At 45.3% G+C, this 22,907-nt stretch overlaps 1 protein-coding gene across 3 annotated transcripts in view; it reads left to right on the plus strand.

The window, feature by feature from the left end:
• Positions 1-22,907, plus strand: part of PRP4K (pre-mRNA processing factor kinase PRP4K) — a 483,201-nt gene that overhangs the window by 166,688 nt on the left and 293,606 nt on the right. For all 3 annotated transcript variants that reach the window (XR_013610604.1, XR_013610605.1, XM_078688044.1), the window contains exon 5: positions 10,353-10,434. Coding sequence is in view for 1 of the 3 variants with exons in the window: in XM_078688044.1 (XP_078544170.1) it covers positions 10,353-10,434 (82 nt within the window). In the remaining 2 variants the exon portion in view is untranslated. The remainder of the gene's footprint in view (positions 1-10,352; positions 10,435-22,907) is intronic.

The raw sequence follows: 22,907 nt of genomic DNA on the forward strand, positions 1-22,907 counted from the left end.
CCGCCATTTCCCCTGATCAGCAGAGTCATCCGGAAGATGAAAATGGAGCATTGCACATTGATTCTCATGGCCCCATACTGGCCGAGACAACATTGGTTCGCGGACCTCCGACGCCTCTCAGTCCGTCCATCAATCCAACTGATCAACATCCTTCTCTACTCTCGATGTCCAAAGGCCAGATACTCCACCCGAATCTGACATCTCTCAGATTATCGGCTTGGCTCCTGAGTACCGAGAATTCTGTCACCTAAGCATCCCGCAGGAGTGCAAAGAAGTCCTAGCTAAAGCAAGAGCAGTTAGCACGAACAAAACTTATTCCTTGAAATGGAAGCGCTTTTGTATTTGGTGTAAAGACAACAATATACACCCTTTTAGAATCACTCCAGAGCAGATACTGCCTTATCTCCTGCATCTGGCCCAAACAGGTCTGGCGCATGCTTCCATCAGGGTACACCTGGCAGCAATCTCTCGCTTCACCAGGTCTTCAAAAGGCCCTTCACTATGGTCCAACAGACTGATAAAACAGTTCCTTAAAGGGCTTTACAGATCTTTCCCTAGACCAAGACGAATACCACCAACGTGGCATCTGAATATTGTACTCAATCAGTTAATGAAACATCCATTTGAACCTATCCATAGGGCTGAACTCAAATACGTTTCCTGGAAAACTGCACTTCTTTTAGCTCTAACATCAGCCAGAAGAGTCAGTGAGTTGCAAGCTCTTTCGATACAGGATCCTTTCTTGCAATTTAGAGAAGACAGAGTCATCTTAAGAACCAACCCACGTTTCATTCCTAAAGTCCCCTCGGACTTCCATCTCAATGAACCGCTTGTGCTTCGCTCATTCTTCCCGAACCCAGGCACAGTGGCGGAAAGATCTCTTCACTCTTTGGACATTAAGAGATGTCTAAAATTTTACCTGGACAAAACGAAAGCTTTCAGAAAGACCAAACAACTTTTCGTTGCCTTCAGCAGGCCGAGAAAAGGCATGCCACTCTCCAAACAATCCATTTCCAGATGGATATCGGCAACAATTGCATTTTGTCATGACAAAGCCGGACGTCCATTACATTCCTCAGTCCGAGCACATTCCACGAGAGCTGTGTCCACATCGGCAGCACTATTCGCTGGTGTACCGATTCTGGATATCTGCAGAGCGGCCACCTGGAAATCGCCGCACACCTTTACCAGACACTACTGCCTGGACACGGAACTGATGCAGGATGCAGCTGTGGGCCAAGCTGTACTTCGCCATCTCTTCCAGTAAGATGAGCCTTCCTACTTCCCACCGTCCTGCAATGGTATGCACATTTATTTACTTTACTCTCTATATTACTGATGGTATCTAGTCACATGATATGTATTATCTCAGACTGTTATATTCCATCGCATATGTGCATAATGTATTGCTTGCTATTCTGATTCAGGCATGTGAATCTATGAAAGACACCCATAATACTGGATAAGAAATGCGTTACTTACCTGTAACAGCAGTTATCCAGTATTGGTGTCTTTCATAGATTCACATGCAACCCTCCCACCTCCCCAGGAAGGACTCATCTCTCACTACAGAGCATATCTTACGTCTACCTAGCTTGGTGCGTACGAAAATCTGAGAGACTGAGGCTCCTGGCAGGAAGGTTCTAGAGGGAGGTGGTAGCTGATTGGCTACCTTTGGAAATTTGGTCCTTTTCACAAAAGGACATAGATAGGCTACTAAGGCAAGGCCCTTAGGCCTATTTTTCTCTATGTATGTCTATAGGACATTACTTTTCTATTACCGGGGCTCCCATCTCGACGACGGGGAATGATTCAGGCATGTGAATCTATGAAAGACACCAATACTGGATAACTGCTGTTACAGGTAAGTAACGCATTTCTTCCCCTGGTTCCTTGGGCAAGGAGGCTAAAGAGGGTTCTTAAAGGCTGAAGGACGAATTTTTCTACCCTAAATGACCCCTCAGCAAACACATACAGACTGCCACTGCAGGCTGCGTGTCTTGGTGCAGACAAAAGTGAAAACACGACATGGCACACATCCCTGATTGCCATGCCCACAGACACTGCATGCAGTATAGGTAAGTCACCCCAACAGCAAACCTTACAGCCCTAAGGCAGGATGCACCATACTACATGTGAGGACATATCTGCGGGAGCAGATATGGCACTGTGCTGGTCAGCTCTATTGCTGCCAGTTCAAATGAACTGGGAAGCCATATTAAGTACATGTGTTTGACACTGGTGAAAACGAGTTCCCCAGCTACTTGGCAGCTTCAGTAAAAAATAGGGATGTTTGGTATCAAACATCTCGTATTAATAAACCCACACTGATGCCTGTGTTGGATCTAATAACACATGCACACGTATGTCACCCTCGAGGTGCCCCTGAATACCTTCCAGCTACTGGTGTGCTGACCGACTGTTTTTCACCAGCCTGCCTCCAGAGACACTTTTCTGACCCCAATGGTGAGGCCCTTTGCTCTCAGGAGGTTAGAAACAAAGCCTGCTCGGGAAGAGGGTGTTTACACTTACTCACCAGGATGACCTGCAGATTAGCATTCCAAGGCAGGGAAGCTTCAAAGAGCTGGCCCCCTTTGGTATGGAAATCTGGCTTCCCTCGCAGGAGAAGAAGCTGACCTCCTTTGTTCATAGCCCTTTCGCACCTGAACAGGCAGGAAAATTGGCTAGTCAGATAGGCGTGTTAACTCTCAGGCTACTACCAACCCTAAGGCGGGCTACCTGAAGTGGAGGGGCATTTTCAAAGATAGCCATCTTGGTGATGGCAAACGTAGGAACTCTAGAACATGTTTGTGCACACTTCCCACAGGAAGTGGTCCGATAGCGGGGTGTAGTGACCCCAGCGGTAGGTAACCATTGGCTACTATCCTGAATCCCCCTAATGCCCCTAAAGTCAGTTTTTAGGGGAGACCCTCGCACCTGGAAATCAGATCCTGCCGACATGAACAAAGAAGACGGACGTGAAGAGCCTCTAGAAGCCCCAGCCACCGACTTGGCGTCAACCCTGCCGGTCTACTAACTTCGACAATTGTGCCAAAAGAGGACTTGTCCTGTAGCTGCTGTGTCTCCAAAGCTGGGATAACTGCCAGCACTTCAGCCAAGAACCAGGAACTCTAGTTAAACAGCGGTGCTGCTCCCATGCATCTTGCAGGTACCAAGACTGAGCTGTGAGGCTCCAAGACAGTGTAAACCGGACTTCAGAAAGCACTACTGCACCCAAGCAGCCTAGCCCGAGCTGAAGTGGGCAAACTGTGTCTACGTGGTCCCCAGACCCAAAGCCCATCTTGGATTTCCACGCTGTGGATTTCTCGACGCTGCCTACTGCCTCTGTTTGCAGGCCCCCTAAACTGCTGATGCTGACAAACACCCAACACCTAAGGACACCTCTGCACCCATCAGCAATGGAAAACAAGCATTAGAAATGCAATCGGGCTCGGATTTATTTGATTTTGAGCTAATGGAATTGTAAATGCCAATGTCTTTTCGCCATGTGTGATGGAGTGTGTGCATGTGGTGTGTAGTGGTATTATGTGAGTTGGATTGTAATGTTACCAATGGTGTCATGCTGTGCTTTAGATGAATATGTTTAAAAGTAAAGTGTACCATACTGCGATTGCTACAAAAGTTAAATGTGGATGCAGGGCTGCTCTGTGTCTTCATCCTTCTTGGGTCTGCAAGCAGCCGCTGCCTGGCACTGAAGCCTGAACTGTGCTGATCTAATCTGCAGGGCTGCTCTGTGTCTTCATCCTTCTTGGGTCTGCAAGCAGCCAATGCCTACCACTGAAGCCTGATCTGTCCTGATCTAATCTGCAGGGCTGCTCTGTGACTTCATCCTTTTTGGGTCTGCAAGCAGCCGCTGCCTACCACTAAAGCCTAGTTCCCTTCACAACAGCACGGCAGACACGCGCATGCCGCACTGCCGATCTGTGCTGATCTAATGTGCAGGGCTGCTCTGTATCTTCATCCTTCTTGGGTCTGCAAGCAGCCGCTGCCTAGCACTGAAGCCGGATCTGTGCTGATCTAATCTGCAGGGCTGCTCTGTGTCTTCATCCTTCTTGGGTCTGCAAGCAGACGCTGCCTGGCACTGAAGCCTGATCTGTGCTGATCTAATCTGCAGGGCTGCTCTGTGTCTTCATCCTTCTTGGGTCTGCAAGCAGCCGCTGCCTACCACTGAAGCCTGATCTGTGCTGATCTAATCTGCAGGGCGGCTCTGTGTCTTCATCCTTCTTGGGTCTGCAAGCAGCCAATGCCTACCACTGAAGCCTGATCTGTGCTGATCTAATATGCAGGGCTGCTCTGTGTCTTCATCCTTCTTGGGTCTGCAAGCAGCCGCTGCCTACCACTGAAGCCTAGTTCCCTTCACAACAGCACGGCAGACACGCACATGCCGCACTGCCGATCTGTGCTGATCTAATGTGCAGGGCTGCTCTGTATCTTCATCCTTCTTGGGTCTGCAAGCAGCCGCTGCCTGGCACTGAAGCCTGATCTGTGCTGATCTAATCTGCATGGCTGCTCTGTGTCTTCATCCTTCTTGGGTCTGCAAGCAGCCAATGCCTACCACTGAAGCCTGATCTGTGCTGATCTAATCTGCAGGGCTGCTCTGTGTCTTCATCCTTCTTGGGTCTGCAAGCAGCCGCTGCCTACCACTGAAGCCTAGTTCCCTTCACAACAGCACGGCAGACACGCACATACCGCACTGCCGATCTGTGCTGATCTAATGTGCAGGGCTGCTCTGTATCTTCATCCTTCTTGGGTCTGCAAGCAGCCGCTGCCTGGCACTGAAGCCTGATCTGTGCTGATCTAATCTGCAGGGCTGCTCTGTGTCTTCATCCTTCTTGGGTCTGCAAGCAGCCAATGCCTACCACTGAAGCCTGATCTGTGCTGATCTAATCTGCAGGGCTGCTCTGTGTCTTCATCCTTCTTGGGTCTGCAAGCAGCTGCTGCCTACCACTGAAGCCTAGTTCCCTTCACAACAGCACGGCAGACACGCACATGCCGCACTGCCGATCTGTGCTGATCTAATGTGCAGGGCTGCTCTGTATTTTCATCCTTCTTGGGTCTGCAAGCAGCCGCTGCCTGGCACTGAAGCCTGATCTGTGCTGATCTAATCTGCAGGGCTGCTCTGTGTCTTCATCCTTCTTGGGTCTGCAAGAAGACGCTGCCTGGCACTGAAGCCTGATCTGCGCTGATCGAATCTGCAGGGCTGCTCTGTGTCTTCATCCTTCTTGGGTCTGCAAGCAGCCGCTGCCTGGCACTGAAGCCTGATCTGTGCTGATCTAATCTGCAGGGCTGCTCTGTGTCTTCATCCTTCTTGGGTCTGCAAGCAGCCGCTTCCTGGCACTGAAGCCTGATCTGTGCTGATCTAATCTGCAGGGCTGCTCTGTGTCTTCATCCTTCTTGGGTCTGCAAGCAGCCGCTGCCTGGCACTGAAGCCTGATCTGTGCTGATCTAATCTGCAGGGCTGCTCTGTGTCTTCATCCTTCTTGGGTCTGCAAGCAGCCGCTGCCTGGCACTGAAGCCTGATCTGTGCTGATCTAATCTGCAGGGCTGCTCTGTGTCTTCATCCTTCTTGGGTCTGCAAGCAGCCGCTGCCTGGCACTGAAGCCTGATCTGTGCTGATCTAATCTGCAGGGCTGCTCTGTGTCTTCATCCTTCTTGGGTCTGCAAGCAGCCGCTGCCTGGCACTGAAGCCTGATCTGTGCTGATCTAATCTGCAGGGCTGATCTGTCTCATCATCCTTCTTGGGTCTGCAAGCAGCCGCTGCCTGCCACTGAAGCCTAGTTCCCTTCACAGCAGCACGGCAGACACGCACACGCCGCACTGCCGATCTGTGCTGATCTAATATGCAGGGCTGCTCTGTGTCTTCATCCTTCTTGGGTCTGCAAGCAGCCGCTGCCTGGCACTGAAGCCTAGTTCCCTTCACGGCAGACACGCACACGCGGCACTGCCGATCTTTGCTGATCTAATCTGCAAGGCTGCTCTGTCTTCATCCTTCTTGGGTCTGCAACCTGCCGCTGCCTGGCACTGAAGCCTAGTTCCCTTCACGGCAGACACGCACATGCCGCACTGCCGATCTGTGCTGATCTAATATGCAGGGCTGCTCTGTGTCTTCATCCTTCTTGGGTCTGCAAGCAGCCGCTGCCTGGCACTGAAGCCTGATCTGTGCTGATCTAATCTGCAGGGCTGATCTGTCTCATCATCCTTCTTGGGTCTGTGCTGATCTAATATGCAGGGCTACTCTGTGTCTTCATCCTTCTTGAGTCTGCAAGCAGCCGCTGCCTGGCACTGAAGCCTGATCTCTGCTGATCTAATCTGCACGGCTGATCTGTCTCATCATCCTTCTTGGGTCTGCAAGCAGCCGCTGCCTGCCACTGAAGCCTACTCTCGAACACTCTTGGCCTCATAAAAGTGAAGAGGACATCTGTTTTCTGTTAATTACTTCTTATCTCATTTTGTCAGAGTAGTGTCACATTCCTGCCCTCTTCCCTGGCCTCATGCTTCATGGACACGGGAAAACAGATTTGAAGCTTTGTTTTCCCACTAAGGCAAGGATCCATTAAAAAAAATCGGCAGCATATTGTCCCAAACATAAGTCCCTTCAAAGTTTTTGTTTAATAGCAAATGTAAGAGGACCTGCAACATATTCGCTATATTTATTTCTTCCAATTATGTGATATTCGTACCTTTTGTGCTGCTACCTTTGATAATCTGTATTTAAATACTGCCTCTTTTTCAGCCAAAAAAGGCTGCAGACGAACGCGCGCCCTATACATGCAATGCAGAATGGTGAACGCGCTCCCACCATCTGGATTGCATTAAAAGGGCACCCTGACAGCTCCTAATTAAAATTAATGGTCTGCCGTGCGCGAAACCGCACAGTAAATGCCAAAAATGGCGGACTAACATTACATATGCCCTATCGCATTAAGACTACTAAAAAAACACCACCGCGAGGACCAATCACCATTCAGATTACAAAATTAAGCACTGCAAATGCAAGAGCAAAAAATAATTTATCCAGCATGAGCAAGAAACTCGCAACAATACGGCTCGCAGCTCCTCCCCACTTCGTGGTGACATCGCCGAGCCCGGAAAAAGGACCAAAGGAGTCCCCGAGCAGCGTGAGGCCTGCTCCTTCTGTTGGTTCAGCCCGACTGGCCTCCCAGTCAAAACCTACAGCCTTTTTCCCGAATATCGATTCCATAAACTAACATTGGACGCCCAAAGTTGTATAGCACCCACTGCACCTGGTTGCCCTAATGTCGCTGGAGGTGATATGCTGGTGCTGCCTTGGACCTTGCCTCGCACTCACCTTAAGTCCAGAAGATTGGTCTTGTAAGTCGCAGTACTCTACCTGTATGCTGTACTTTTGTTTTTCCTCCCAAAGGATAATATTATAGCTACTGTAGCTAAAGTGTTGACTTTTGCAAAATGTACTTACCTGATCGTATTGGTTCTGTTGCCTAAACATAAAGATTTTTATAAATTGGCGTGGATCTCCTTATTGAGTTGTGTGCATCATTTATTGACTATTGTGTGCATTTTGCAGATGTCTAACGCTCCTCTCTGACAAGCCTAAGGCTGCTTGACTACAATACCACCTAGAAGAGCACCTTGTGATTGCTAGAGAAAGTCCCTGTCCACTCAGAAGGGAATACCTGGACTCTTTGCACAGTATTTCTCTTTTTGATATCCATACTAATATTATAAAGAGAGAGCCCAAACATTTGAGGCGGGTAATCTCCGTAACCACAGCACCAATCACAACATCCAATACAGCACTGGAAAGGGCAGTTGCAGCAGAAGGACATAGGCTATGCAGACGGATAAAAAAATGTATAAAAAGAATTGCAAAAAACTACATCATCCAGAAGGCCGAGGGCCAAAATAACATCAAACAGGAAATGATGTAATAATGTGACTCACTATATTGAGACTGAGAGCCTGGAGCCAAATTGATCGTGAACAAGGGATATGCTATCCCGAAATGCGTAGATTTGTGCCTGCCTGCTTGAGAAACTCCTTGCTGTGAGGATTAAATAAAAAAGCACATGAATGAAGACAAACGCGAGTTTGTCCCGTTTTTCTCCCAGCTGGGGGAATTGGTTGTGGATTTAAATGTGGCGTGGTTCTGCCGCGGGGATTTACGAACCGGCGAGAGAGCGCTGCAAATTCTGGAAAAAGGAACCGAGGGGTATGTATGTATGTATGTATGTATGTATGTATGTATGTATGTATCCATGTATCCATGTATCCATGTATCCAAACCTTTGAGGTGGATAATCTCAGTAACCACAGCACTAATCACAACACCCAATACAGCGTTGGAAAGGGCAGTTGCAGCAGAAGGACATAGGCTATGCAGACGGCCACCATATACATTTAAAAGGTAAAAGAACCGTGCCAGCAAAGTAGTCCCTTGTGGGCGTGTCTGCGTTCTGCTGTGGGTGTGTGCTGGGGGCGTGTGGTACGTTCCGCCCTTCATGCCATGTGAGTCGTAATTGCGCCGCATCAAGGGGCACGCTGGGGTCGTGACAAACGCTATGGGCGTGTGTCCGCCCTTCATGCCATGTGATGCGCCAATTACGCAATTGCGCCGCATCAATGGGCACGCTGGGGGCGTGACAAACGCTGGGGGCGTGTGCTACGTTCCGCACTTCATGCCATCTGGGTCGTACATTAATCAGATCGTCTGCTGTGGCCGTGTGCTGGGGGCGTCACAAAGGCATTCACCTCGAAGCGTGGTAAGTAACCATTCGCAAGACTCCCTTGGGGGACTGCCTGTTGTCTCACACTTACTGGGGGTGCCGAATGCAGTGTGTGCCTTGGTCTGGGTGCGTCTAAAAAGCACTCGGGCCGAAGAGCGTTGGTGTGGGTCATAAACAAATAAGAACAGCGGGAAACAATCATTCAAGACTCACACAATTCTAATTGTTAGACGGTCGCAGCTGGCCCTCAAGCAGGGGCACACGCGACTGAGCGTGTCTGCGGGGACAATAACTACAGCCTCTCATGTGCGCTGTTACTGAACTATCACATTAAACCAAATTACACACGCCTGCTAACATCAGCCAGGGCTGTAGCCGGGCTCAGGCGGTGGATCACTACACTAATTACATGCGCCTGCTAAAATGAACCAGGGCTGCAGCTGGGCCTCAAGCGGGGGGACACGCGCTTGCTAACATCAACCAGGGCTGCAGCTGGTCCTCAAGCGGGGGGACACGCGCCTGCTAACATCAACCAGGGCTGCAGCTGGGCCTCAAGCGGGGGAACACGCGAATGACCGTATCTGAATACACACATTACAATCAATCAATCAATCAAAGCATTTATATAGCGCACTACTCACCCGGAGGGTCTCAAGGCGCACACATTCTATTTCATACCCGGACAACGTCGGGATGGGCTGCTAGTACTATATAAAGCGCCATCATCCTACATTACCCATCAAGGTAAAATCGGCAGCCGGTCTAGATGTGGCATGTTCTTTCCCCTTGCCTTATCACATAAAGCATAGGATATTTATCTTTCTTTATTAAAACTAGCAGTTTTACTCTTATAGTTTCTCTAATTGTGACAAAAGAACAAATGAGCTGTTCTGGTTGCTTGAGAAAGTGCATAGTGATAGTTATGCATTGTAAATGTGTTCTACGAAGAGGTTATCAGTACTTCTTATTTCGTATTCTAACGAGAGGTTGCCCACACCATTTAAACATGTACCCCTCTCCACCCATGCCAATTATTTTTATCTTGATGTTACAAGAAATTAATATAAATAGGATTTATTGAATATACTATATTTGTAATGTAGCTTTTCATATTAGCTCTTTTATTCTTGGTTCCTTGAAATGTACCCTTTTATGCTACTCTGGAAATGTGTTGACATACTGATCTTTCTAAAATTGTATTTAAATTATATTAATATTGTACTCTGAACTTATCTCCTGTATGGATGTTTCTTGGCTATGTCTAAAGTAAGACCTTTTATATTGAGAAGAGTAATTTTTGTACATTTCCTCGAGTTGACACTTTGAGTGTTCTAAAAGCTATATGCATTGTTACCTGAACAAAGTAATTGGTCCCAGTGGTCCTCTGCTATGAATCCAGAAGATTAAATCCATATTTCAACTGCTTGAGTGGAAGCTTGTGCATGTTTCAGGATCCATCCTTACCCCCACACTATGTATATTAACCTTTGTAGTTTAGTGTTTTATTTTCAATGGTACTTTATTTGACACGTCAGCATTTTAGTCTGAACCGTTGACTAAATTAACACTGAATGTTTTCCGTGGACTCCTCTTGAACTTCTAAACCATTTTCATATTTTCTGGCAGTCTTGAAGACTTTGATGTGGAGGAAGAAGACGAGGAAGCTGTAATAGAGCAAAGGAGACTGCAGCGGCAGGCAATTGTTCAAGTAAGTTATTTTATTAATGCATTTAATTAGTTTGTGATTCTGTAAAGGAAATTGAATATATAGGTTACAGTGTTAGTCATCCTGAGTATCCATATCGTTATCCATGACAAATCAGCATATCATGATTTTTATTATTTAATTACTGAGAGCAGACTGACAATAATTACCATGCCTAATTTAGACAAGAGAGTACATATGAATTGGAGCATTTGGTTGAAGACGTGGTCAGGAAAGATGGATGGGGACGATTAGTGATGTTATATGACTGTGTTAACAGAATGTGCAGCAGTATCATTCTTACAGAGGTATCAATAATGCTGCTGTTCCATATGATGCTGGTGCAGGTCGATGACTTGTAATGTGTCTCTTATTTGTCGATATTGCGCTTCTTGAGGGCCCTTTTAAAGTGGGGGGGGTAAATAGTCCATGGATGATAAACTTCCAGTCCAGTGTGAGGATGTTTCCCTTCCATTGGATCGTTCCTAGTTTTGCTTGCTCCAACTACTCCCCAATATGAGTCTGGCATCCTCAATAGAAGTATTGAATTGGCAGTGGCAGAATCCCAGTCATTTATTGCTGAAGTATGTGCAGCGTATCTGCCTCATTGCTTGACCTGCAAAAAGCCAATGAGTTGGAGAGACTTGAAGCCACACTTTTTCTTGATATTTCCACATCAGAGGTTATCAGATTGGGACAGTTGGTGCTACAAAGCATTTTGATTTAAGCTGAACTTCATTTTGGCTTATCAATTTTATTACTAGTTTTGCTGATTTTTCTTATTTCAGCATCTGCATGTCTGAAACACTCCATGCTGACAAGGGAGTAGAAAAACTATAAAGGCAGAGTTCGGAGTGCTGGTGGATTACTGTATTTTTGATTGGTTTAGTGTAACAATCTGAAGGCCATTCACTGGTGCACCGGGGTGTGATAAGCTGTAGGAAGCTGTCTCTAAATATATTTCACCAAAAATAGGTAGTGTGCACAGAGTCCAGTGAGTCCCCAAAACTTTGGGAGAGGTTGAATTAGATAATACCTTACTCTCAATTTAGTAGTAGCTGGGCTGAGCAGTTAGGCCTATCTGAGGGTAGTGTGAATGCATTTGGTGTGCATACTCATAAAAGTCAGAAACACACACTCAAGGACTGACTCCAGGCCAATGTTTGTAGGAAAATATTACTTTGTTTACTTTTATTTCTATGAACCTAGTGGAACTCTGTTACAAGTAAGTACTTTTCATTTGCAATACTTTCAGATACTGCAAATAGATTTGTATAGCCTCAGTCAATTCCTCTGCATGTGCATGAAATGTTTTTCGGTACCGAAAAAGATACTTTGTGTTCGAGGCATATGAGCTGCAGATCCTACACTTAGCAATAGATCGCCACCTGGTGTTGGGCTCGGATGATTGCAGGTTGTTGTCTTCTTGGAAGAAGTCTTTGTAGTCACAAGATAATTGACTCCTCCCTTGGACAATACTGCGCATGGTCATCGACTCCATCCTCAGATTGTTTTTTTCCGCCACTGGGTTCGGATGAAAGTTTTTTCATCCGAAAGTTTTAAGAAAGACTTTTTCTGCAATTTCGAAGCGAGCAACGTTTGATAAACTTTTTTTCGACATCGAATAGACTTTTCGACATCACCAGCTACATTCCGGTGCGTCGACGCAGGCTGTTGGGCCTATCGGCGCCGTACGGCCTACGCCTCATGGACAGAACTCCATTCAAGAGATGCCCGGTATGTCGAGCAAAATTCCCTCATAGCGACCATCACGAGGTCTGCAACCTCTGTCTCGCGCCAGAACACGACGAGTCGACCTGCACAGCCTGTGCCTCCTTCCGATCCAAAAAGACGATTCGGGATCGGAGGGCCCGTCGACACGAAATGAGGAGATCAGCGCCAGCACCGGAGGCCATCTTTGAGGAGGAGATCGTCGAAGAAGACTTCTCCGAGGACGAAGATCCAATCGAATATATCTCCGAGGACGAGGCTCCACTCGTCGCCGAGGAAGACTCGCCTGATCTCCAGATCATATCGGGGGCAGAGGACTCAGACCATTCGATTCCATCTCGACAACTCGCGAGTATCACTGCCCCTGCACAATATACACTACCCAAGACAAAGGCAGCGGTCGGCACTCTGCCCATGGGGCCCAATCGAGACAGAGATTTACCCTCCGACGCCCCGCCTTCGGGCTCGGCTCCGAGGAAAAAGACTACGCCTTCCGGTGCCTCTGCGCCGTAAAAACACCATGTGCCAATTCCACCTCCTCCATTGGCACTGAAACATCCTTCGACACCGAGGGACTCTTCGACACTGAAGCCAAAACGCCCTTCGGTGCCCAAAGACAAAGACCCTTTGGCACCCTAACCAAAAGACACATCGGTGCCGAAGCCAAGAATCGTACCGGACCCGAAAGGTTAGACTCTGAAACCCTCCGGTTGCAAAAATAAAGAAGGGCAGCCAGATTCCGGCGCCGCAGGCCCAACAAAACCTGTCTCCACCCCGAAATCTCCAAGATCGGTACCAAAGACTCCAAGGCATGATACAGACACACCTAAACCCTCTGACAAGCCTACCAAGCCTAAACCACCTTTGGCACCGAAAAAATTGCCACAGGACTCAATCACTCCTCCTAGGGCAAAGAACACTAAGCAACCCCTATCGGCACCGAAAAAATCAAAGCCGAAGAAGATTATAGAACTAGAAGAGCTGTTTAGACCAGATCCTAAACAGAAAACAGTCTATATTAATCCAAAAACTGGACATGTTGGAAGCAATTCCTTATAAGAAAAGACCAGCAGACACACCACTTCCACCTGTGGTTCCTGCCAAAAAGAAGGATTGTGCAACTTCTCCAATGCACCCTTCCTCTCCTTCACGTTCTTACTCGCCTATCCCTCCTTACATTGAACCTATAGTTTCTCCTGTTCAATCTCCTGAATCATCACACCACACTGACAAGGAGTATGATTTAGGTGGGGGCAATGACGTAACATACCCTATAGATGAGGATGTCTACCCCCAATATCCCAAGGATGACGAAGCATATGGTTTTCCACCAAACAATGCACCAGACATCCCTGATCCTCAGTACTACCCAACAAAACCTTCCCCTCCAGAGGATAGTATTGGTTTAATCATCTATTAAACAGAGCTGCCCTTTACCATGGAGTGTCAATGCACTCTGATGCCATTGAGGAGGATTTCTTACTAGACATATTTGAGCAGTCACAAAGGTCTACTCAGATATTACCCATGATCAAAGGAGTCATTAAACATGCTCCGGACATTTTTAAAGATCCAGTAAGATGTAGGGTGCTAAATCCCAGAATAGAAAAAAAGTATAGACCAGCACCAGCTGATCCGGTCTATATAAAGGGACATCTGCCACTAGACTCTTTGGTAGTGTCAAATGCATGTAAAAGAGCCAATTCCCAGACCTCTGGTGACATGCCCCCGCCTGACAAAGAATCAAAGATTATTGATGCGTCGGGTAAAAGAATTGCTGCACAAGCAACAAACATATGGCGCATAGCAAACACACAAGCCTTACTTTCACGCTACGACAGGGCTCACTACGACCAACTAGAAAAATTAATGGAACATCTCCCAGATCAATGCAAAGATCAGGCAGCAGAGCTCTTACAAGAAGGCAAACTAATATCTAATGCCTCAATTAAATGCGCACTAGATGTAGCTGACACAGCATCCAGAGCAGTGAATACTAGTGTTATTCTCAGACGTCATGCATGGTTACGCATTTCAGGTTTCAAACCAGAGGTACAAACCACCATACTGAACCAGCCCTTCAATCAGAACCAGTTGTTTGGGCCGGAGGTAGACAACACACTAGAAAAGATTAAAAAAGACACGGACACAGCTAAGTCTATGGGTGCATTACAATCCACCCAGACTAGACGTTCTTTTCGCCGCTCCTTCCATAGAGGAGGCTCCAAGCAGACCGGCACAGATAACGCATCCTCTTTTAAGACAAACACACAAACCTCTTCTTACAAGGGCTACTTTAGAGGAGGATACAGAGGCAACAACAATAAGGGAAGAGGTAGAGGTAATAACAACAACCGCTCCTCTTCCACTCCCAAACAGTGACTTCCCTCTGACTCCCCTACAGCATTCCACTCCTGTGGGGGGCAGACTTTCACAGTTCCTACCTGTCTGGAATTCCATCACAACAGACAGGTGGGTAAGACAAATTATCCAACATGGCTACTGCCTAGAACTCATAGAAACCCCCCCAAACATACCACCCAGGCAGCGTCCAATGTCCATGGAACACATAACTCTGCTTCAACAGGAGGTTCTAGCACTTCTACAAAAAGATGCTATTCAAGTAGTTCCTTTAGAGGAACAAGGAACAGGAGTTTACTCCCTGTTCTTCCTAATTCCCAAAAAGGACGGGACATTAAGACCAATTCTCGACCTCAGGCCCCTCAACCACTACATACAATCGGATCATTTTCACATGATCACGTTACAACAAGTACTCCCATTACTACAACAGGGAGACTTTCTTTCCACACTAGACTTAAAGGACGCCTATTTTCACGTTCCTATACATCCTGCGCACAGGAAGTATCTAAGGTTTGTCATACAAGGACAACACTATCAGTTCAAAGTCCTTCCATTCGGGGTCACAACAGCACCACGAGTGTTTACAAAGTGCTTAGCAGTAGTAGCAGCACATCTCAGAAGACAACAAATACATGTCTTCCCTTAACCTCGACGACTGGCTCATAAAAGCAAGATCGTTCAACCAGTGTGTACAACACGCAAAACTAACAATTCAAACATTGCACGACTTAGGGTTTACGATAAACTACACAAAGTCGCACCTAGAGCCTTTGCACGCTCATCAATATCTAGGAGCTACCTTAGACACATCTGCAGCTCTAGCGTATCCTAGTCAAGCCAGGATTCAAAGTATTCAGAACTTAGTCTCCCTTTTTCAATGCCAGCACTCTCTCCAAGCCAGAGTGTTCATGAAACTAATAGGCATGATGGCGTCTTGCATCTTTATAGTTCCTCACGCAAGACTGCAAATGCGCCCACTACAAGAATGTCTAGCACAACCGTGGAATCAGGCTCAAGGTCAGCTCACAGACCTGGTGTTGGTAGACCGCCGTACATATCGATCTTTGCAATGGTTGAACACCAAAAACAAACAAAGGGACGGCCGTAGCAGCCTAAATCCGCAAAGTCCCCCAACCGCGACTAGGAGCTGGTAAGAAGATCCGACCCTAAAAAAGGCACCCCTGCACTCGACGCCCCATGGCCTTGGGTGCCCCAACAGACGGTGCCTAATCAACCCCCAAATTACCTCTCGAAGTGGTGGTCGCACCAGAAGTGGCTTCAGTGCCTTTGCAAACTGGAGGTTCCCTATTGCAAACAGGGTGCCCAATGTCGAAATAGCACCCTGCACCTTGCTGCCTTAGTGCCACTGGGGGTGTGCCTTTGGTGCTACTTTGTTTCCCCATTTGCCTTAAGCTAAAGTCCAGGAGCTTTGCTCCCACAACCAAGTGGCCTGCTCTTCAGCAGCCACCAATCGGAGGCACTCTATCCCCCCATTGGATAATATTGGGCGTCAGCTCTCTGCACCCGGCCGCCGTAGTGCCGCTGAGGGTGTAACAAGAGTGCATCCCTGACTTTGGGGGACCCCCAAGTCTACCTTCAGAACCTCAACTCTCACTACCGAATACTTACCCTAAAACCGATAACACTATTTTCCTCCATAGGATAACATAGACTGTTTTTCTTGGAAAAGTTTTTTAAGTGTGGAGTTTGAAAACCTAAAGAAATTCTTTAAAATTGTACTAACTAACCAAAATGATTTTACTTCCCTGTTTACAGGAAATGTCCCAGTGTAGTATCCATGCATACTACACTGTGTAAGGAAAGTAATGTCAAAAGTAAATTAACTGTAATTACTCAATATCCGATTCAAAGTATATGTTTAAGAAAAAAAAAATCTTTATTAAAGCACTTTCCCATTTACAGGCAACCCCACCTATCGCCCTCCCGCTTCACCCAGGCATTGTATTTCTTGACATTTACGTACAGTCAGGCATATCTATCACATCATATAATTTACATTATAATTTGAAGATCGAATAGGTATACTATAGCACATCAGAAGTTCATTATGCACTGGATATGTCCCGGTTCTATAAACCCAAGATTTTCTTCTTGTATCCTATCACCTATATACTTTACATACTAATCTCGAGGCTCTAGTCCTTGCATCCATTGCGCCAAGGGACCCCAGATTTCTAGTCCCCTTTTCCTCTCATTCCGTCCCTTCCTTCTATAGATGGCCAATAATTGCGCCCGCCATTGTTGGAATACCGGTGGGTTTGGGTCTAGCCACGCCGAGGCTAGACATATTCTGAATACTGCCATGGATATAAATATGAACCCTTGCATATAATTTGGTCGGATATCTCCATCTAAACCTAACATTACTTCTGCCATTGTGACTTAAATTCTTGTGTTAAAATTTTTGGACAAGGTCGAAATGTCCCTTAGCAAAGTTCCTAATATGTCTCATGTGGCGAATCTGTGTACAATGTCAGCCTCATATAAAGCACACCGCGGGCAATCTGTGCCTTTACCTGATCCCCATTTGGCTATCCTATTTGGTGTGTTGTATAGCTGGAAGAATGTTTAATAACATTGGGCTTGTAGTCTACCCGACATTAGCAGAGACTGAGATAGTTCATAGGATCCCAGACTTGTCTCCTCCATTTTGTCCTGCCATTTTACACTAAATGTATTCATGTCATCCTGGAGTACAGCGACCAAGCTATTGTAAATTTCTCCAATCTTAACCATTTTTTCTATTATTTCCATGGTCTGATTTTTCTGAAATTTAGATCGTCCACCCCCGTTTTTCATCAAGAAATCTCTGATTTGCAAACATTTAAAAAAGTGTCGATGGTCTAATGTGTATTCATTTCTTAAATCTTCGAACGATTTGAGCCCCATTGAAGAATAAAAGCAGCCACACCGGGTAATCCCTACTCATAGCCATTTATTCATACGTGTTGTTAAAAATCTCCGGGAAATTATTATTTCTGGACAGAGTAGTATAGTAAGAGAACCTCCCGATTTACCAGGGGTTTGCGTATGTTATTCCAGGCTATGTGGATACCTGCTAGGGTTTTAAAGCGTACTCTTTTGAAGTAGCAATTGTATGTAAGTCGCCATAGATGTTCGCTAACTTCATTGCCCAGAAAGAGTTCTTGCGGGGTTGGTGTCTCCATCTGGTCTATTACTCCCATTTGGGGATAATAACGCACTACCTCTATTTTAAAATCGGGGCCCACCAATAAACTTTAAAATTAGGCAAGGCGAGTCCGCCTCTTATCTTTCGGGAGAGAGATGTATCTGAGTGCCCTACGCAGTCTTCTGTATCCCCAAATGAATCGCGAAAACAAATTATCTATATCTTTGAATATCTGTGGTGTAAACTCTAAACATATTGTCCTAAAAAAATACAAAATATTTGGAAAAAAATAATATTTTTATCACGTTGCATCTACCCACTATAGTTAGATGCAGATTGTGTAATCTGTTAAGATCTTTTTCGGTCTGTTTTTATAAGTGGTTCCAAGTTAACCTTTACCAACTTATCCAAATTGGCAGTTATGTTAACCCCGAGATATGTGGCACTTTCCACTACCCGATCATCCCTACTTATAGTTTTGTTGTTAATAACTATCTGGGTCTTATCCTGGTTCATCTTATAACCAGAGATCTTCCCAAAGTTTTTAGCCTCCTCATCCATTGTTTTTACTGCTTCGCCTGGGTGTCTTGTGACCAGTGCAATATCGTCCGCGTACGCTTAAGTCTTTGTGTCGCCATTTTGGGATTTAATTGGTTGGATAGCCTGATTGGTTTCAAGTCTGCGGATGAAAGGGTCTATAAAAATTGCAAATAATAAGGGGGAGCAGTGGCACCCTGTCTTGTCCCTCTGGTTACATCTATTTTCCCTGACATTGCCGATTTCACCATTACTACTGCTTCAGGGTTTGTATATAGCATACGAATAACGCTTATGAACTGTTTCCCTATTCTGATCTTTGACACCGCCGCCCATAGATATTGCCAGGAGACCCTATCAAAGGCTTTCTCTGCGTCTAATAATATGAGTGCCATAGGGTCTCCCGCTACCTCGGTAATGTCAAAGAGTGTAATCACCCTTTGCACATGATCGGTGGTGGATCTCCCCGGGATGAATCCATGTGGAGAGCTGATACAATTTTATGTGTAATTGGCGCTAGTTGGCTGGCTAGTTTCGCTTGTATTTTAGAATCACAATTTATTAGAGTGATAGGACGATAAGATCCCAGTTCTGTTGGATCCATGTTTTTCTTTGGGAACACCACGATTTTAGCCCAAGCCCATGAACCCGGGGAAGCCCAAAAGTCATGTAATATTAGATCGCTTAGAATCCCTTTTAGTGGTTTTTAGAATTTAGCATAGAACTCTATTGGTATTCCGTCTAGTCCTGCTGCCTTCCCAGGGGCTAAACTATTTATTGATAGTAATATTACTTCCCACTGAGGTATTTCTTCTAGGCTATCTTGATCTTCCTGAGGGAGCTTTGGTGTTATAGTCTGATCGAGATATTTCTCAATCTCATCTTGTTGTTTGTAGGTTTCTTTGTAAAGTTCTTGATAATATTTTTGGAACGCTGTTCTTATCTCTTTGGGGTCCTTTTTAAGGCCGTTCTTGGGATCTTTAATCTCCTTGATCATATTAGCCGTATTTTGTTGTCTTGTGCAAACTGCCAATTGATGCCCCACTTATTCGCTTAATTCATACGTGTTCTCTCTATTCATTGTAGCCTTACACATTGCTTTTTCTGCAAAAATATCAGTGATACTATTTTTTGTGACTGCCACCAGGCATAGCGCCCCCTGATATATCCCGCCTTTCTTGTACCTCCCTTATGAGTCCCTCCTCTGCTTCTGCCAATTTCTTCTGCAATATCCCCATTATTAATTTTGCTTCTTTTTTAGATTTTAGCGAGAACTGTAAGGTTTCTCCCCTTATTCCTGCCTTAAGGGTGTCCCAAACTGTTTCTATCGATGCGCTACCCAGGTTATCCTCTAAGAACTCGGGTATCCATTTATTTATAATTTGGAAGTATTCTTTATTTAAAAGCAAGGCCCTCTCAAAAGTCCAAATGTTCTGATCATGGTGCATCCCTTCACAATCGATACTTCTAATTAGGGGAATATGGTCCGATAGGACCCGTGGTAGTCTATCTGTTAAGCATTTTGAGATAATGGAACTAGAAACAAATACATAATTGAGCCTAACAAATTTAGCATGCCTGTTATATCCTGGATTTTTAGGGTGTGTGTAGTGCATAATTCCTTAATTGCTCGAAATACCCTCGGTTTCCTTCCTTTATATAAAAATCCAGACTCTAATGACCAATCAGACGGCAAATTCAAGTTAAAGTCGCCTCAAACAATCAATGGGAGTGGCCAATGAGCTAATTCATTTGTGATAAATCCCAATACATCTGGATCGTCTGTGATATTACCGAATATAGAGCATATGGTTAGTTTTTAGGTCTCGGCTGAACGCGCGGAAGCGCGTCTCCGCCGAGAACCTATTGTTGGCATGTCTCCTTTCCAGGAGACAATCCTGGCCGTGCGCATCGCCTTGGAGGCGATTTGAAACGAGCACGCGCTCGCTGCATTCTCTCAGACACACACACAAGCGCCCATGCACGCACGCACATACAGCCCCCCCACACACATACACACGCGCACGCACGCACACAGACACACGAGTGCTCCCCCCGTCGCACACAGACACACATACAAGGTCACCAAGCCCCCCCCCCAGCCCTTTTTAACTTACCGGGCCAATCTCGGGGGACTCCGCCGCTGCAGCGCTTGCCAGCTCCTTTCACGGGGCTCCCTCTTGGTCAAGGGAGCCCCTCAACACTCGCCTAACCTCCTGCTGGCGGGCCCGGGGCTCTCCACCGCTCACAGGAGCCCTGGGCCGCGATACGCATGCCTCCTTTTCCGGTCCGGACGTGGCCCCGCCCCCGTCACAGGCGACATTGCCTGACTTCCGGTGGGTGCGTAGATTTTTTATTTTGTATGTAAGGTTGTATATAAGAACAACGTTTTGCGCCCTAACGTAAATGAAGTTACCGCTTCATTCATGTTAACCACCATCAAGACGTGTTTGCTTTTATTCCGTTTTCCCACACGTTTTGACTCGAAAATATAACAACTTTAAATATAGGCGCAGCTTCCGCATCACCAAACGGGTCCTCTGTTCACCCTCACCTTACCCAGGTGCATGTTAAATCATTATAAATGACAATATCATTCACGTGCGGGCATCCCCCGCCTGCAATTTGGTTTTAATTACCCGCCCGCGAACGTCTCTTCCCCTTGCTGACAGCCATTAACTGGGCGCTTACACCAGCAGAGCCATATCTCGGAGTCCAGCTGCGGTCAGCTCCATAAGACGGGCTGCAGCGCCTTCTTGCGGTCGAGTGCAGGGAAGAAAATGGGGACCTGGCTGAAAATGATATATTTTCCTACTTTGAAATAAGAAATATCTTATTATATACATTAATACACAGAATAAATGCCGCAGGTAAAACATACATATGCAACTAACCCCAACATAATTACCCATATTAGCGTTTGCGTAAATAGCAGAATAAATACATAGGTATATAACACGATGCATGCCACCATGAATGGATAAATAGCTAGAAGCCATGGATAGACATATACATCGATACACGCGCATTTCCATGCATTATTAAACACTGTAATGAATATATTAAAAAAAAGTTATAAACCTAGAATAAAATGATCAATAAACGGATAGTTGCAAACATAAATGGGTAAAATAAGTTAGGAAAAATCAAGGTCCTGATACTGGCAAATGCAAATAAATTGCAGAAATCACCTATAAAAAAACAAGTACACAAATGAATAAATGAATAAATAAGTGCATGTTTGGGAAAAGTAAGCGAAGACTTCAAAATCTTTGAATTCAAAGTGTTTATTATAAAGCCGACCAGATCGCCGTTCTTTCGTATACAGAGTTTTACAATGGGTTGGTCTTCTGAGATCAGGGAATGTGCCAAACGAATTGCCTGGTGCTCAGGGTTGAGGTTGCGTGAAAATTTGGACAGGGAGGAATGGGTGAAGAAAGACTGCGTGGTGTGAATTTATGGTACAGTTAAATAAAAAATGTGTTAATAGTATTTTTTATGAAGCGAGACTCTTCACTTGGATGCTAAAACTGTATCTATGAGCCCTCTGCTCCAGAAAGGGTCCTCCTTTATACAGACATAGTCATAACTGGTCCAATACGTAAATACATTAAATGTGAAGGGGCTTAGTCATAAAGCTGTTTTTGGAGTGCATAGGTGGTACTCCTGCCCTACTCTTTTACGTGCTACTACATCTTTGGTAATTGGCCTCAGAGCATTTAAAATTGGAATAAAATGGGCATATTATAGAAATATTCATATACAATTAGCACAAAGAGAAAGGACTGTGCCATCTATGAACCCATAAACAAAGGCACGTCAGAGTACATAAGAGTGTTCCTATAGCATTACTTACTGCGCTTCTACATTCATTTTTTTAGTTGACCCCAATAAGTATGTGTACTAGGAAGTAAGACTCCAGTCTCATTCTCTGTATCCCCTCACTTCCACATTGATTTTTGGAAATATCTCTTCACCCCCCCCCCCCCCTTTCTGCGGTTCAAATATCGATAATAAACTGATCGAGCGACAGTATTAAGAGTCTGATGGACAAAATGGACATTGCATATCAACACTATATATATATATATATATATATATATATATATATATATATATATATATATATATATATATATATATATATTCACACACACACACACACACACACACACACACACATTCATGTATGCAACAATGGGATTTTGGGTAGCAGACAAAAAGTAGTGATATTAGGAGCTATCTCAAAAATATAGCAACCCTGAAATGTTGAGAGGGACGCCACTGCTGAGTGACTCTGCCAAGGACCTTTTGTACAATGCTTGCTGATGCTAAGTAGCTATTTGATAGTGCAATTAGAACAGGTTAAGCTATTGGCAATTCAATTCAATTTTTTATTATGTTTTTTGGCTCTCAAAAGAGGGCCACATAAAATACATAGTACAAATACACAAATGAAAATATATTTTGAATACAAAAAGCCCAAAGACAGTTTACAACAATTAGCAACGGACAAGATAATCAGCAGCAAACACCTTCATATTTCATTAATAAATAGCTAAAAAACCTTTAAAAAAGTTAAACATTTGGAAGCAAAACATTTCATTAGGGGGAGAATACAAAGCCTGTAAAAAGATATTCACATTAACAAGACCTAGTTGAAGACATATTGCTTTTAACCATTTCAATCGCA

The sequence above is a fragment of the Lissotriton helveticus genome, chromosome 4_1, assembly GCF_964261635.1.
Source record: "Lissotriton helveticus chromosome 4_1, aLisHel1.1, whole genome shotgun sequence".
In the NCBI taxonomy this organism is placed as follows: domain Eukaryota; kingdom Metazoa; phylum Chordata; class Amphibia; order Caudata; family Salamandridae; genus Lissotriton; species Lissotriton helveticus.